This window comes from Panthera uncia (assembly GCF_023721935.1).
Source record: "Panthera uncia isolate 11264 chromosome B3 unlocalized genomic scaffold, Puncia_PCG_1.0 HiC_scaffold_1, whole genome shotgun sequence".
NCBI lineage: Eukaryota > Metazoa > Chordata > Mammalia > Carnivora > Felidae > Panthera > Panthera uncia.
This window is the reverse complement of record NW_026057582.1, coordinates 86,622,300-86,638,612: the sequence shown is the minus strand read 5'-3', so window position 1 is coordinate 86,638,612 and position 16,313 is coordinate 86,622,300. Positions and strand designations below refer to the sequence as shown.

Here is a 16,313-nt window from a genome sequence, read left to right as displayed (position 1 = left end):
TTTTTATCTTATTTTTCCTTCCCTTCCCCTATGTTCACCTGTTGATTTCTCAAATTCCACATATGAGTGAAATATATGATATCTGTCTTTCTCTGACTATTTTGCTTAGCATAATACCCTCTGGTCCCATCCATGTTGTTGCAAATGGCAAGATTTCATTCTTTTTCATCGCTGAGTACTATTCCATTGTGTGTGTCTGTGTGTGTATTTATCACATCTGCTTTATCCATTCATCAGTTAAGGGACATTTGGGCTCTTTCCATACTTTGGCTATTGTTGATAGCACTGCTATAAACATTGGGGTTCATGCTTCAAAAAATCTAGTGAGGTTACAGGCACAAAACAAGTCCTTATTACATTCTGATTGAAATGGACTTATTTTTTTAAGTAATTTCTTAAAAATAACCATCATAATGTCATGACTGTTTACCCAAATCAGCAGCTATAATATGATTATATTGTATATGTATTGCCAACACTGCAGGAATATTACCTATGGCATGTGTGTGTCCTTCCCAATGTGATTGATAAGACAGGGGGCTTTTACCCTGCCAAAGAGCTGTGCTAATTGTAATTTTAAAGGGCCAGTACTGCAGGTCCTAAATAACCTCCCCCCCCCCCAAAAAAAAAGCCTTTTAGATATAGAGGATGAAGCCCAGTTAGATGGAACTTCAAAGGAAAAGAAGGGATGGTTCATCAAGAGTACTGCTGAGATAAGTGATGCTAAGAGCTTTAGACTTAGAAGGAACACACTGGAGGATGAATATACTAGAGAGAGTAAGATAAAAAGTATTAATATTTAAATTATAGGCAGGAATGATGAGGGGAGTCTGGCGGGCTCAGTCATTTGAGCGTCCAACTCTTGATTTTGGCTCTGGTCATGATCTCATGGTTTGTGGGATCAGACCCCGCATCGGGATCCATGCTGTTAATGCAGAGCCTGATTAGGATTCATCCTTAGATGAACCTCTTTTTTTTCTCTCTCCTCTCTTTCTGCTCCTTCTCCCACTTGCTCGCTCTCTCTCAAAATAAGTAAATAAACATTAAAAAATAATAATAAATAAATAAATTATAGGCAGGAATGATGAAAAGGACATAGTCAAAAGTACTCTGAAATACTTAAATGTATTTGAGTATGGAACAAGTACTCCCGAAGATAGATTAGAGCAAGAAAAAGAGACCAAGAGAGTCAGGCTCATTGGACCAAAAACTATCTTGAGAGAATTCGAGACAAGATTATAAACTAGCCCAGACCATTTCCTATTTTTTTCTATAAATTTCTGGAGCAGTTTTCAAAAAACTACGGTAACAAGTTCTAGAAAAGAACTGTATTGCAAATTGTATATTAAAAGATAATTAAATAGGAAGAAGAGTACATTTCTGAAAATTTATCTACTAAGAGTCTTGTGCTGAGAGTAATGACAGCATAATAGAATTTCTGGGCATGTTTGAAAAGGGTTCCCAAGCATCAAAACTCAAGTTGCAATTTGCTCCAGTAACAATAGTGTGATGATCATTCTCGTGAAGAGTGGCTCCTGTCATAGAAGACCCCAGAGAATTAGAATGACGTCTTGAAAAGCTCCAGTGAAATCCACTTAAGACACTGAAAATGGAATTTAGTTTGTGAATCTTTCCTTCATTATTCCAGAGTTCCCCATAAATTGGGAAGAGAAACCAGTGAGACTGGTAAACTATTTCAATACCTCTTTAATAACGCTCTGAATTTACACAATAGTATGAGTAATTACTGTGGATGTAAGATATGCAATGGTTCTTTATTCTCTCCACCATCATTAAGGCAAGGACAGAAGTAGGGATAAAGTTTCTCCATGAAAGTGCTACTGAAGGTGTAAATGTGGGTCATGGTTTTAGCATTGTAGAAGGACACCTGTCCTCCTTCATAATCCAGGTATATTCCCACCTTATTGAGGTTGTTAGTCAGTTTTAGACTGCATGACGGCAAATCTAGAGCCTTTAGATCAGTTTGGTTCCTTAGTCTTAAAAGCCAGAATCCTTGCTCAGGAGTTAGAGGACAGCTGCCCTTCCGAATGATGGATTCTCTGACGACTCCAACTGTCCATTTTGTCTTCTTTGACACATCCACTTCCCAGTACCACTTCCCAGATGTGAAGCCTTTTGAGCCCAGCACAGCCACACTTGAGTCAAACCTCTCTGGATCATCAGGCATTACCTGCTTAATGTCACCATGCCACACACTGGTTCGGTTTTTGGAGAGCATCAGATTTGGGTGAGCTGTTTTAGGGTCCAGAGTTAATGGAGATAGGCCTAGTAAGAAAATAAAGCAGGGATAGGGAGAAAATGGATGACTATAAATTCCCCAAGTAAAAGACAGTATTTACACAGACACCAGTAATTTATCTTCCCATGTACATATACTCGTAGGCAGGTAATCACTTAAATACTTTTTATTGTTTTATACCCATGTGGCTGTATTCTAGATATCTTTTAATTTGTGGTAAAAATCTGACTTTACTCTGAACCAATTTATGCTGTAACAAAGAAAACAATACAAATAATATTAATATGTTCTACCAAATGTAAGAAAATACAAATGCTGATGGGATAAAAATTAGGTAAGTTTGTCCTGGGAGAACTTTCTAAGGACAAAAAGCATTTCAGTTATGATATAACATCTGTGAGATGTATTCTGGATGTATTGAGTAAACAAAGGCAAGAAAGGAATAACAACAGTAGCTTATGTGGGAGGGAAGGTAAGGGCTTGCCTGTTACAGGCAGGTAAGTCTGAGCTAACTGGTAAGGGTTTAGAGGACAGTGGTGGGAAGTTTACATTTGGCTTAATAGATAGTGGGACTTTTGAGATGTAGAGTGGTTTATGCCACTGCTATTCAGAGTGTTTGGTTACCAGTCTGGGACAAAATAGTACAGAAATTAAGAGTTAAGCTCTTAGAAATTTTCATAGCAATCTGACAGTAATTTTACGTCAGTTGAATCTAATAATTAAACAACCAGTCTTGTACTTCGTAATTTTCTTAAATTCCACTTTTTCAGGTAATTAATTTATACTCGGTTCCACAAACACATCTATGTCTATGACAGGTTGAGATTTTAAAACCTGGTCCTTGGGGCACCTGGGGCACCTGGCTCAATTGATTGGGTTTCCAACTTCGGCTAAGGTTGTGATCTGGCATTTTATGATTTTGAGCCCTGGACTCGTTGCTGTCAGTGCTGAAGCTGTCAGCGCAGAGCCCACTTCAGATCCTCTGTTCCCCATCCTCGTGGTCCCTCCTCCACTTGCTCTCTCTCTCTCTCTCTCTCTCTCTCTCTCAAAAATAAATAAACATTAAAAAAAACTGGTCCTCATCACAGGCCATTTGATAAGCATTGGTTTAGACAAGTAAGTGGACAGCAGTATAAAAAGGAATTTCTAAATGAAAAGATGTTGGAAGCATGTCAGCAAGAAAACACAAATTTTAGTTGTAAGATAATCAAACCTTGGCGCAAAATTTGATAAAGGAAACATAAAGACAATATGTTCACATAAGGGACACAGATACATACATGCATACATTTGTTGTTAATGGATTTATTTATCCTTGGAAGTGAGATCAATCCAGTCCAGCTCTCTCTTCCCAGAAAAGCCAGAGTCTTATTTTTTATCATCCCAAGGATTTCTCTTCCAACAAGAGACTTTGTAGAATCCTGACTTTTTTCATATAGGCTGAATCTTCCCTCCCTCCCATATCCCCATTTACCCTAAGTTGTTGCTCTTTCCAATGCAAGGACTGGATTTCTTTGGAAGTACCATCCAGACTTGTTACCAACCTTTTTAGAACCTAGTCTGGTTTTGTCATCAAGCCTCTGACACCTCCAGCTAACTCAACCTGCCATAGCTCTGAAGATTCCTAGGAGTCAGCTTTGCCTTCACTCTTTTCTTCTCATACCATATTCAACCCAACAGTAAATTCTGTGTCAGCTCCACCTTTAAAATGTAATCTGAGCCTACCCAGAATATAGAGACAGATGATTTCTTAAATACTGCTGGCCTGGAACTATTTGCAATAGCTTTTTAACTGTCCTGTCTCCACTCTTGCCCATCCGCAACCTATTCTGCCAAAATATGAATGAGATCATCCAGTTCTCCTACTCAACTCTTACACTTTTCCATCACTCCCAAGATAAAATCCAGAGTCCTTACAGAGCAAACAGGACCTACGTGATTTACCTACCTCTGTGACCTCATCTCCTAATACACATCTCCCTTATTTACTTTGATCCAATCACTTTTGCTTTTGGCTGTTCCTTGAATGTATCAAACTCATTCAGATTTTAGGGCCTTTACACTTTCTTTCCTTGTCTGAAAACACTCTTTCCCCATGTGGTTCACTCCTTCACCTTATTCCAGCCTTTGTTAATGCAAGTTCAGTAAGATGTTAGTGATAGAATCTAGGTAGGTATAGTGATGTTCACTATAAAATTCTTTAAGCTTTTCTGTATGTTTGGAAATATCCACAGTGAAACATAGGGAGGGGGAGTTACCTCTTCAAAGAGGTTTTTTTCTGGCCCTTCTGTCTAAAATAGCATGTTCATCTATTCATCACTGTCTGTACCCTATCCTACTTTTTGCTCATAAATACTTACTGAATGTACCTTACTTGACTTTCTTGACAATGGTTATCACTGTGTGACATTACTTACTGTTATCATTGTCCATTTCCTCCATTAGACTGTAATCTCTCACAGGGTGGGACTTCATCTGTTTTATTTCCTTACATACATTCAAAATTGGGAACTATTCCTGGGTATTCAAGTAACTATTTGTTAAATAAATAAACTTCAAAGTTCCATTTGAATCCCTGACATTAACTAATTCCACCATGTTTCATATTCCTGTTATCCTTGGCCAAAACCCATAATGTAGACTCATCCAATGATTTACCCTCCATGTACTCTTATCCCCATTATTCTGTTCTTTGCTTCCTGTACCTTCACCCATCCTCCCATTGCTCCAACCAAACCCTTTCCACTCTGCCCTTCAGAACTCCCTCCCTAAGTAACTCTCCAGTACCCCCATTCTACAGAATTCTCTTATCACCTCCTTACTTTAACAGAAACCTGACTATTTCTTCTCCAAAAAATACAACTTGAAAAGTCCATGAAACTATTAGTTTTCTAAATTCAGAGCCAGAGATCCAGGAGCCACCACCCCCACTTCTAGATCCTTACTCTAATCCTTATCCTCATGTAAAAATCACTCTTCTTTTGAGGCTCTTGTCATTACATCTCATATTACTCTCTATCTCTATTTGATGTTGTTATGTACAGACTTCCTGATTATATTCTCTGCGCTTTGGATTAACTGTACACCACTATCCCAACTCCAGCTCATCATCTCAAGGGATTTCACTATCCTTTGGATATAGCCATTTTTCCATTCTTGTACATCCGTGGCTTTACTGCTAGTGATTTTTGACTCCATTCTCTAAAATCTTAAACTCAGATATCCCATTCTCTTATATTTTATTTTCTCACTCTCATCTCCCCCTACAACCATTACTTGACTTCATTAACAACTCTAGTGCCTCATTTCTCCTTACTATCCTGATCTGTCTGCCTTCTGGCTTAAAATCCTTCCCTAAACTGCTTAGTATTGGCAGCTTTATTGCCAATAACCTTATCATTTTTAACCTTGTATCTGCAGCATTTGTCATGTAACTCTCCAACTCTGGATCTATCCAGCTGTCAAAATTCAAATGCCAATTCCTGACCACTGCTCGAGGAAAATCACAAAATTGTGCATGTGTAGATTTTATTACAGATTCATTATTTCCACTCTGTGCTCGACCATCACCACTACTGTATTTCCTAAATCAAACTCTCTCCAGTTTCTCACAGCAATTTCAGACTTTTGGCTCTCTCCTCAAACATCTGTTCCTTCCTCACTGCCAGCAGATGACTTCTTCTCCTGCTTCATAGAGAAATTGTAGTACATCTTATAGGAATCCCTCATTTCGTCCCATGTCTACTGCAAGTTCCATCTGATGAAAATTGTTTGCCTTTACTATTTTATCTCCTCTCCATTTTCAGAGGAAACTGAGGAAAGTCAGTACTTCTCTTTCTAGATCTCACTCACTCTTCCCTACTACCACCAGTTATCCACTGTCTTACACCATTTGTTTCTGCCTTTCTTTAGGCTGTTTTCCCTCAGTCTGTTTTAGAAAGCCCTCTTTTGGGGCGCCTGGGTGGCTCAGTCGGTTAAGCATCCAGCTTTGGCTCAGGTCATGATCTCACAGTTGGTGGGTTCAAGCCCCATGTTGGGCTCTGTGCTGATAGCCCAGTGCCTGGAGCCTGCTTTGGATTCTGTGTCTCCCTCTCTCTCTGCCCCTCCCCTGCTCTCACTCTGTTACTGTGTCTCTCAAAAATAAATAAACATTAAAAAATTTTTTTTATAAATGTCCTCTTTTGGGGTGCCTGGCTGATTCAGTCAGAAGAGCATGCAACTCTTGATCTCAGGGTCATGGGTTCAAGCCTCACGTTGGGTGTAGAGATTACTTAAAATAAATAATTTTTTTAAGTCCTCTTTTAACTCTGCTGCCATGTTCACATCCTCCCTTCTTAGTGAACCTTCGCAAGTGAGTGATCTATTCCCTTCACTACTGCCTCATTCCAAATCCCTCCTGAACCCTTCACAGTATAACTTCTACCCATTCCACCCTTTTATTTACTTATTTTTTTTAAGTTTCAGGTTATTTCTTTTTCTTTCTTCCCTTTTTTTTTGTTTTGTTTTGTTTTGTTTATTTATTTTTGAGAGAGAGAGAGAGAGCACGTGCATAAGTTGGGGAGGGGCAGAGAAAGAGGAGACTGTGAATCCCAAGCAGGCTCCCCGCTGTCAGTGCAGAGCCCAATGCAGGGCTCGAATTCATGAACCATGAGATCATGACCTAAGCCAAAGTCAAGAGTCAGAGGCTTAACTGACTGAGCCACCCAGGCACCCCCGCTCCAAATTCCACTCATTTAAAATTGCCCTTATTGGGGGCGCCTGGGTGGCGCAGTCGGTTAAGCGTCCGACTTTAGCCAGGTCACGATCTCGCGGTCCGTGAGTTCGAGCCCCGCGTCAGGCTCTGGGCTGATGGCTCGGAGCCTGGAGCCTGTTTCCGATTCTGTGTCTCCCTCTCTCTCTGCCCCTCCCCCGTTCATGCTCTGTCTCTCTCTGTCCCAAAAATAAATTAAAAACGTTGAAAAAAAAAAAATTGCCCTTATTGGAAGATAACAACACACACCAGTAAACTTACAGTCCCAGCAGCCAAACCTTGTAACTGGCAGTGCAGAGAATGCCCTGTCAATCAGTGTGTCTATAGCCCCAGAAGACATCTAGCCTGACTGCAGGTCCCACCCACCAACAAAAGCCTCTCAGAGGACAAGGCAGGGAGAGCACCCTAAAATTCAGTGCAACCACAGCCCTGGCAAACAGGCTGAAGGCAGGCATCTGATCTGACTGCTGACACTGCCCAACTACAAGCCCATGATGGCCCCAGACTGGCCTCTTAACATCACAGGGGCCAAACCCAGCCCACAATGGGCAAAGTGGGCCTATGAAGACAACTGAACTGAAAGCAAATGAGGCTCAGCCACAATAATGGGGTGCACCCCCATAGAGACACCCCTAAAGCTCCTGCTTCTGGTAAACAGGGGATATTGTGCTACAGGCCACCACAGGACTTCTAAGAAGAAGACCTCTACTTTCAAGATCAGGAGACATAACTAACTTTACTAATACATAGAAACAAATACAGAAAGTTAGACAAAATGAGGAGACAGAGGAATATGTCCCAAATGAAAGAATAGGACAGGGGTGCCTGGCTGGCTCATTCAGAAGAATGTACAATTCTTCATCTTGGAGTCATGAGCTCAAGCTCTGTGTTGGGTGTGGAGATTACTTAAATAAATAAAACTTAAAAAGAAAAAAAGAAGAAGAAGAAAGAACAGGACAAAATCACCACAAAAGAGCTAAATTAAATGGAGATAAACAATATGCCTGGCAAAGAATTCAAAGTAATGGTCATAAGATACTCATTGGACTTAAGAGTGGAGAATCTCAGTGAGACTTTCAACAAAGACATAGAAAATATAAAAAATCAGAGATGAAGAACTCAATAACTGAAATTTAAAAATACACCAGTGGGGAGACGCCTGGGTGGCTCAGTCAGTTAAGCATCTGACTTCAGCTCAGGTCATCATCTCATGGTTTGTGGGTTGGGGCCCCACATTGGGCTCTGTGCTGACAGGGAGGAGCCTGCTTGGAATTTTCTCTCTCTCTCTCTCCCTTTGGGCTCTGTTTTGCAGTGCAGAGCCTGCTTGGGATTCTTTCTCTCCCTCTCTCTCTATCCCTCCCCCACTCACACTGTTTCTGTCTCTCTGAAAAATAAGTAAACTTAAAAAATACAAAACATAAAGACAAATAAACAAATTAACCCACATTTACCTTTGAAAACCTTCATGGCTGGTGTGAGGGAAACAAGGGGAGGGTTATTGTGTAGGACGACTTTCACTATCACTAACAGAATCACTGCTATCTATTGGCTCAATGGAGTCTTTCTTTTTGTGCAACTTTAATAAGGAACCTATCCAATAACACTTGCTTTTGCCTCCTTTTGAGGATTTCATGGAAATGTGGCATTGCACTGACAATTGCTCACAATCCCACAGAGAGAGAGACACAGGAGAGAGAGAGAAACCATTGGTTTAGTTATCATGTGACATTTGGTGTCACGTACTACTCATATTGCAAGACATCACTTGTTTATCAAGTTAAAATTTATTAGAAATGTTTGCTTGTCTTGAAGAATACTCACTGAACAAGTTACTTGCAATCCAAGGTTTTACTGTACTAATTAGGGCCACAGAAGAGTTCCCACAGAAGAAACAGAGATTAGGAGACCCAGGAACCAATAGCTACGACCCTCTGATACCTGGAGAGAGAGAGGATTGCATTTCCCTCCACATCATGTACTGGATGGGACCTTTGTACAGGCCCGGGTTCAACTTTCTGGAGATAAGCTCTCTGGGTATCAGCACCTTTGTTCCTTGTTCCAAGCTGCAGGGGACATAAATCACTTATTCTTAGACATCCTCCAGGAACTGGAGGAAGGATATTAATACCATATAGAAACACTTACCTATCCAAGAGAGATGTGATATCCTAGAAGAGAAAAGGAGCAATAAAGAAATTAGATGCTTGCTCATCAACTCCAGAAATTTCTTTGGTGATACTGGCCACCACCAGAATTTTATCATCAATACTGAGATTCTGTGCAGATGTTGCCATTCCAATTCATCCCAACCTCCATATATCTTTTCTGATCGGTATCCTTCATCTAACCCAGGATAAACTGGCCTTATCTTATTCTGATTTTCTAGTGTTGCCTTTTACATGAAACAAGGGGAGAAATTAATAGCTAGGCTATTTCTACCTATACTGCCAAATGGTCTCCGGAGAAAAATAGTGTAGGTTTTCCAGACCCAAAGCCACTTTCTCTTATTCTGGCAAAGTAAACTTCTGAGTGCTAAGGTGATAATCAATGACACTTCGGAGGTGAAGCTTCAGATAGTAAATATTGGCAAACACCTTTCAAACAGGTCAATTGGAAGCCAATCTAAGTTTCAACATTCTTATTTTTGAGAAACAAATCTTCAAAATTCTTTATGAAGAAACATTAAAATATTAATAGATACCATTACTAAGGGCATTTATTATCTTTTTTTAGGAGGGTGAAGGCAAAGCTTTCTACTGAGTGTAAGGCAAAAGTAGCCTTCTGCATTTCTCCCAGAAAATCTTAAAGGCACTACAGCAGTTCTTTTTTTTCCCCTCCTGGTGGGGAAAAGCTGCTTCTATGTCTTTTCCAACCCTCTTTTCCCTAACTGGTGTACCCATAATTATGTTAATATGGAGTCTTACTTTGAGAAAGTCGAAGGGATCCTGCTGTTCCATCCGTGCCTGGATGCTCACCAACATCTCCTTGGCTAGGAGACACTGTTCCTGAAGCTGGTTCAGATTCAGCTCCATATCCTCATTCAAGGCTTTCCCCTCTTCTTGGAGCTCATTTAAAATGTTCTTTTCTTTGCTGTGCAGGAACTGATGTAGCTTTAGAAACTCCAAGGAGATGTGTTGCTGCAGATGTAGCTTGTTTTCCTGGAAACCTCCATGATCATCACCATGATAATTACTGAGACTAGCTCTTGGGGATGGGGGCCCACACCGTCAATACTCACACAATGCGGGAAATACCATAACAGGAAAATGCATAAAAATGACTCTTGAGTATCATCACTTAACCATACTAATAGGAATCCTTTGGGAGATTTACTTTGTTTTTCTGTCAGTTTAATAGTTTAGGAAGGAAATCATCAAAAGTGGTCTTTAGGTTCCTATTACAGTACTGAGGTGGTAACCAATGCCATATAAAGCTGTGGGGTTAATTAATTAGTTAAACATCCTGCAATGAATGATAGTACTTTCCTACCCAGAAGTACAAACCAGTGTCTACCAAGTGATGCTGTCAGACTGGGGCCATAACGAGGCTGAAAGAACTATTCTTATCTAGAAATCAGAGCTGGGGGGAGGGTGGATGCCACTTCTGCTACCAAGACAACATAGAAGAAGCAGGAGATGGACAATGTCTGAAGCCCTGAAATTGATAACTGCTACACTTAACACCCTTTTTCTCAGGTAACTGCAACATCCTGAGCAGTGAACCATCTGACATCCAGGCTTCTCAGATCCTTATCCTCATCATTTCTAGTGATCTCCCCTGTATCTACTCATTCTTTTAATCACACAGGACTTTATCATCCCCAGCCATTTCACTACCTCCAAAATTAACTTCTTTTAAAAAAAAATTGTTTTTAAGTTTATTTATTTATTTTGAGAGAGAAAGCGCGTGCACGATCACGAGCAGGGGAAGGGACAGAGAGAGAGGAGAGAGAGAATTCCAAGCAGGCTCCACATGCTGGCAGCACAAAGCCTAATGTGGGGCTTCAGCTCACAAACCATGAGGTCATGACCTGAGCCAAAATCAAGAGTCGACGCTTAACCAACTGAGATACCAGGAACCCCAAAATTAACTTATTATGCTCACTTAGTCAGATACCTCTATAGAAACAATTATTGGGTATCATTGAAACCTCTTATTCATTGACCCCCTCCATTTCTGTTCATCATCTTCTCTGTCTCCATGTCCCCTTTTGTCCAGGTTGGATTCTATGGTCCATCATTATAATGGCACACTTAAAATTCACTCTATCCTCTAGTTCACACATCTCCAGTCTTCCTTTTGCCTATTTCACTACTATTCTCAGTCTTATTTGTTGGTTTTGTATCCTCTAACCAAGCTCTGAATATTAGAGTTATTTGATTTTTTTTTTCCTGGGCTCTTTCCCCTTCTCATTCTACATTCTCTTTCTAGGTAATCTCCTCTTCTCACACAGATTTAAATCAGTCTGTATGCTGACTTCTTATTTCCATCCTAGACCAACTTCCAAGGTCTAGATTCCTGTATCCAACTACCTATTTGACATTTCCACTCACCCCTCACATCTAATCAGTCACCACATCCAGGTTTTTGTTTTTTTTTTTCAATCTCCAAAGTATATGCCAAAGCTGTTTATTTCTATCTCCACTGCTTCTCTTGTCCAAGCCACTCTCACTATTCTCTGGGATTACTGCAGTAGCCTTCTAACCATTATCCTGTCATTGTCTCTCTTCTCACAGCCACTGGACTGATATTTTCAAAATAAGATGAAATCATGTCCTGTCTAAACCCTTTAATGCGTTCTCATTATTCATAGGATGAAGTTCAAAATTCCTAATTTATCTCCAAGGGCCCACATAATTGGGCCCATATCCACCTCTTCAATCTCATTTTGCTTACCATGATCTAATTTTATTAGCTTCTCTCTATTTAACATAGCAACTAGTTTCCTATCAGGACTTTTCCATATGTTCTTTGCTCTTCATAGAACATTCTTCTCCAGGTCACTTCCTTCATATTCCTCTCAATCAGTTCCCTTGGCTAAGTTACTTATCCTTCAGTTCTCAATTAAAAAAATTTTTTTAATGTTTATTTATTATTGAGAGACAGAGAAAGACAGAGCATGAGCATGGGAGGGGCAGAGAGAGGGGGAGACACAGAATCTGAAGGAGGCTCCAGGCTCTGAGCTGTCAGCACAGAGCCCAATGTGGGGCTCAAACTCACAAATAGTGAGCTCATGACCTGAGCTGAAGTCGGACACTTAACTGACTGAGCCACCCAGGTGCCCCTGGTTCTCAGTTTTTAATAGGTGATTTCTTCAGAGAATACCCTTTCCCTAGCCTAAATTAGTTCTTCATGTATATGCTCTTGTAGCACGCTTTACCTTCATTCATAGTAATTATCACAGTTGTCATTTTATTGCTATTGATGGGATCACTCAATCCCATTAATCTGTTTCCCACCCTAGTGTAATATAGTATCTAGTATAATGCCTTACCCACTCAATAATTTTTTTTTTAATGAATGAATGTTGACTGTAATAGCTGAACTAGGAACTCTTACAACAGAAACAACATTCTCTGGAGACATTATTTCCATCTATCCTTCTTCTTTCTCTCATTGTGCATATTTCTGTACAATGCCAAATGCCAGAGAATACCCTCCTCCATAGAATAATTAATGAAGAAACAGAACTCCCAGTTTAGCCCCATAACCCAGGGACTTCTTTGCCAAGTTTCTAACTATTAATTGTCCTAGATCCCCTGTATATATAAAACAGCAATAGTTTATTTATTTAGTTTGAGGGGAGCTAGGAAAGATCAAATCAGATGATAAAAACCAGCAATCCAAGAGACCTTCAATCAGAGGTAGCCTGATTGTAAACTCAAAAGAAAGGTATTTCTTTGGACATAGCAATCCTTAGTGCATTTTTCTGATAAATTCCTTATTTTGCCATATATAAAGGGAAAGACCAGACACATCACAAACCCAGAACAATCACCTAGCGATGGGGACATAAGAAGGATCAGCATATAATGCGAAAGTTCAGTGTGCTCTCTCTGTTGAAGAACCATTGAGAACTTACTTCACTGCTGTATTTCCTTCCATCCTACAGTGTCCATTTTCTAATGCTATAGCCCAGGTGCCATTTGGTGTATCCTTTACACTCACATGGCTGAAGTTACAAGGAAAGTGTTCCAGGTCTATCTCATAGCCCCTCTGCCCTGCTTCTCACCTTGTAAGCAGCAATAGCATCTTTCTGCATATTCTTCAGAGACTGAAGTTCCTTCAGTGTTGTCTCCAGTTGACCCTGGTGGATGGTGAGCTCCTCCTGGGAATACCACACAGACTTAATCCACACTAACTTGGGAGATGAAGGACCATAGGGACATCTCTCCTAAAGCCCCAGAGTGTGAGAAGAAAAAAAAAAAAAAAAAGCAAGCTCTTGCTGCAAAAATCTTTCCTTTACCCTGAACTACAATTCCTGTCTCTTCTAAGAATTGTGAAGAATATAACAAGCAGCAGAAAAATTTAGTTTTATGCTCTTATTAGCTTACTGTAGGGGGTTGAAGAAGGTAGTAGAACTCTACATCTTCTACTCTAGTTATACTGTTCTCACTGTCTCTACTTTTACTTACATTATTATCACTTAGAGCACTCATTTCCCATTTCTGCCCATTAAAATGCAAATGATTTCCCAATTCAAGCTTTCCTTCACCACACATCCCCTATTTCAGTTTTCTCTAATCTTCTCTGAAATTCTGAATATTTATGAATATTACAAATGTGATGAAATTTAGCTCTCAATAGTAGAATATCTTGCTTCTGTTGTTTTATTCATTTTGAACTTGCCTAAATTTCAAGACTTTTATAACAAGAGCAATATCTTGTACATCCACATTCTACCCAGTGTCTAGTAGAGTGCTGTCATTGCAGAGTGTAAGTAAATATTTGATTGGGGGAGGGGGGAGTAGGCTTAGAGCTACTCCACTGTTGTTTCCTATCATCAGCAACTCTAGAGAAAGAACGTTGCAAGATATGTTGTATTTTCTAAGCTTACTAATAATCATCTGAATAGAGGGGTGGGGCTGAAAGAAAGAAGAAACCCTACAAAAGATTTTTCCCAGCTTTCCTAAAGCATTATTCAAGGCCCAGGGCTCACCCACCATGAAGAAAGTGACAGCATCAGAGATCTGCAGGAAATCTTTAGAGTGCCCCACAGACAACCGAGCATCTTTGCATTGAAAGCAGATCAGTTTCCCATCTAGCTTACTGAATAGTTTCAGGTTCTCTCCATGCTCTGGGCACTGTGGATGGCCCTTGAGTAAGGGTAGCTTCTTAATCTTCTCTACCAGCTTCTCTAGCACAAGGTTGAATGTACAGTTGCTATATTGACATAGCATCTTACACTCAGGACAGAATGTTTCCTTTGCTTGCTGCTTCCAAAAGTTTTGGATACAAGCCTGGCAGAAGTTGTGGCCACAGCTTAGCATCAATGGATCACGGAACCAATCATTACACAGTGGGCAGTGTAGCTCCTTAGTAATATCTTGTATCTGCACTTGAGAGGGTATCTGGGTGATCAGATCATGCACTTCACCATAGTTGCCTGGGTCGATGTTGGAGGAGGGGCTGGAAGATACCTTTGGAAAAAAAAAAAAACAGCTAAAGTGAATTTATCTTTCTTGCTGCCCATTTCAGCACTCCAGGACAGTGGGCTCCATTCCTTTTTTTTTTTTTTTAATATTTATTTTTGAGAGATAGACAGAGTGTGAGTGGGGGAGGGGCAGAGAGAGAGAGGGAGACACAGAATCTGAAACAGGCTCCAGGCTTTGAGCTGTCTGCAGAGCGCAATGCAGGGATGGAACCCACTTGCTGAGCTGTGAGATCATCACCTGAGCCTAAGTCAAACGCTTAACCAACTGAGCCACCCACGTACCCCTAGTGGGCTGTATTCCTAAAGGAGCTGAGAATTGGTGCAGCCAGAATAAAAGCACCAGCCTCCTCTTTGAAAGTGATCTGATAAATTCATTGTTTTCAAACATTATCATTTATTCCTACTCCCAGCTCTATTTAAAATATAATAGAGAACTAAGACAGAAAAATCAAGAGTATTCAACCAAAGAATGTTTCTACTTGTATACCCCTCCACCCACTTTCCCCATGTGTTGTTTAAAAGTTTTACTTTCAATTTCCATTCTACTAGTTACTTCCTTTTTGTTTTGTTTTGTTTTGTTTTTTACAAGTCATGTACAAAGAATTGGAAGGTCAATCAGATTCCTCAGTGACATAATATCATCAACCATAATATCATCCAGGCCTTTCCCCTCCTTTTTAAAGAACACATTATAGAAATAACATATATACAGAAAAATGCAGAATCATGCATAAAACTCAGTGACTTTTCACAAAATGAGCACATCTGTGTAATCATGGCCCTGATCAGGAAACAGAAAACTACCACCATTTCAGAAGTCCCCCAGAGGCCTGCTTCAAGTACTATCCCTCATCAAGGTTGACCCCTGTCTTGACTTCCAACACTATTCATTAGTTTTTCCTGTTTTTGAATTTTATACAAATACAACCATGTACTATGTACTCTTTTGTTGTTGACTTCTTTTGTCAACCTTACATTTGTGAGATTTATACGTATTGTTCTATGTAATTGTAGTCCATCCATCCTCATGGCTGTATAGTACTACATTGCACGAATATACCATAATTTATTCCTCCATTCTACTATTGATAGACCTTTGGGTAGTTACCAGTTTGAGGCTATTATAAACAGTGTTGCCGAGAACATTCCTGCTCATATGTAAATATACATATATATATATATATATATATACATATATATATATGTATATATATATATGTATATTTTTTCTTGTTATATACCTAAGAGTGGGAGTGGGTCATAGGATTGGCATACATTCACCTTAGTAGATACTGACACACTGTTTTCTAAGTGGCAGTATCGATTTACACGGCCACCAGTGCTGTGAAGACTTAGCATATTCACTTTAGCCATTCTGGTGGGTATGTACCTGTATTACACTGTGGCTTTAATCTATATTTGCCTTATGACTATGGATATTAGGCCCATTTTCAAATGTTAATTGTCCATTTTCATCTCCCCTTTTGGTGGAGTGTGTATTTAGTGTCTTTTTTATTTATTCATAAGAGTTCTTCACATATTATAAATATGAGTTCCTCATTAGATACATATATCACACATATCTGTTTCCACTCTGTGGCTTGCCTTTTCACTTTCTTTCTTTCTTCTTAAAGGATTTTTTTTATTGT

General features: G+C 39.8%; 1 protein-coding gene across 7 annotated transcripts in view; it reads right to left on the bottom strand.

The window, feature by feature from the left end:
• Window positions 1–1,689: 1,689 nt before the first annotated feature.
• The window catches only part of TRIM69 (tripartite motif containing 69), a 49,171-nt gene continuing 34,547 nt past the window's right edge, over window positions 1,690–16,313 (bottom strand). For 2 of the 7 annotated variants that reach the window (XM_049613547.1, XM_049613544.1), the window contains exons 2-7: window positions 14,174–14,650; window positions 13,243–13,404; window positions 9,935–10,168; window positions 9,156–9,178; window positions 8,949–9,073; window positions 1,690–2,286 (exon numbers count right to left, since the gene is read on the bottom strand). In XM_049613547.1, the coding sequence (XP_049469504.1) occupies window positions 1,745–2,286; window positions 8,949–9,073; window positions 9,156–9,178; window positions 9,935–10,168; window positions 13,243–13,404; window positions 14,174–14,500 (1,413 nt within the window). In that variant the 5' untranslated portion in view covers window positions 14,501–14,650 and the 3' untranslated portion in view covers window positions 1,690–1,744. Of the gene's footprint in view, window positions 2,287–8,948; window positions 9,074–9,155; window positions 9,179–9,934; window positions 10,177–13,242; window positions 13,405–14,173; window positions 14,651–16,313 lie in introns of those variants that run through there. The other 5 variants (XM_049613545.1, XM_049613548.1, XM_049613546.1 and 2 more) reach the window with 5 other exon arrangements.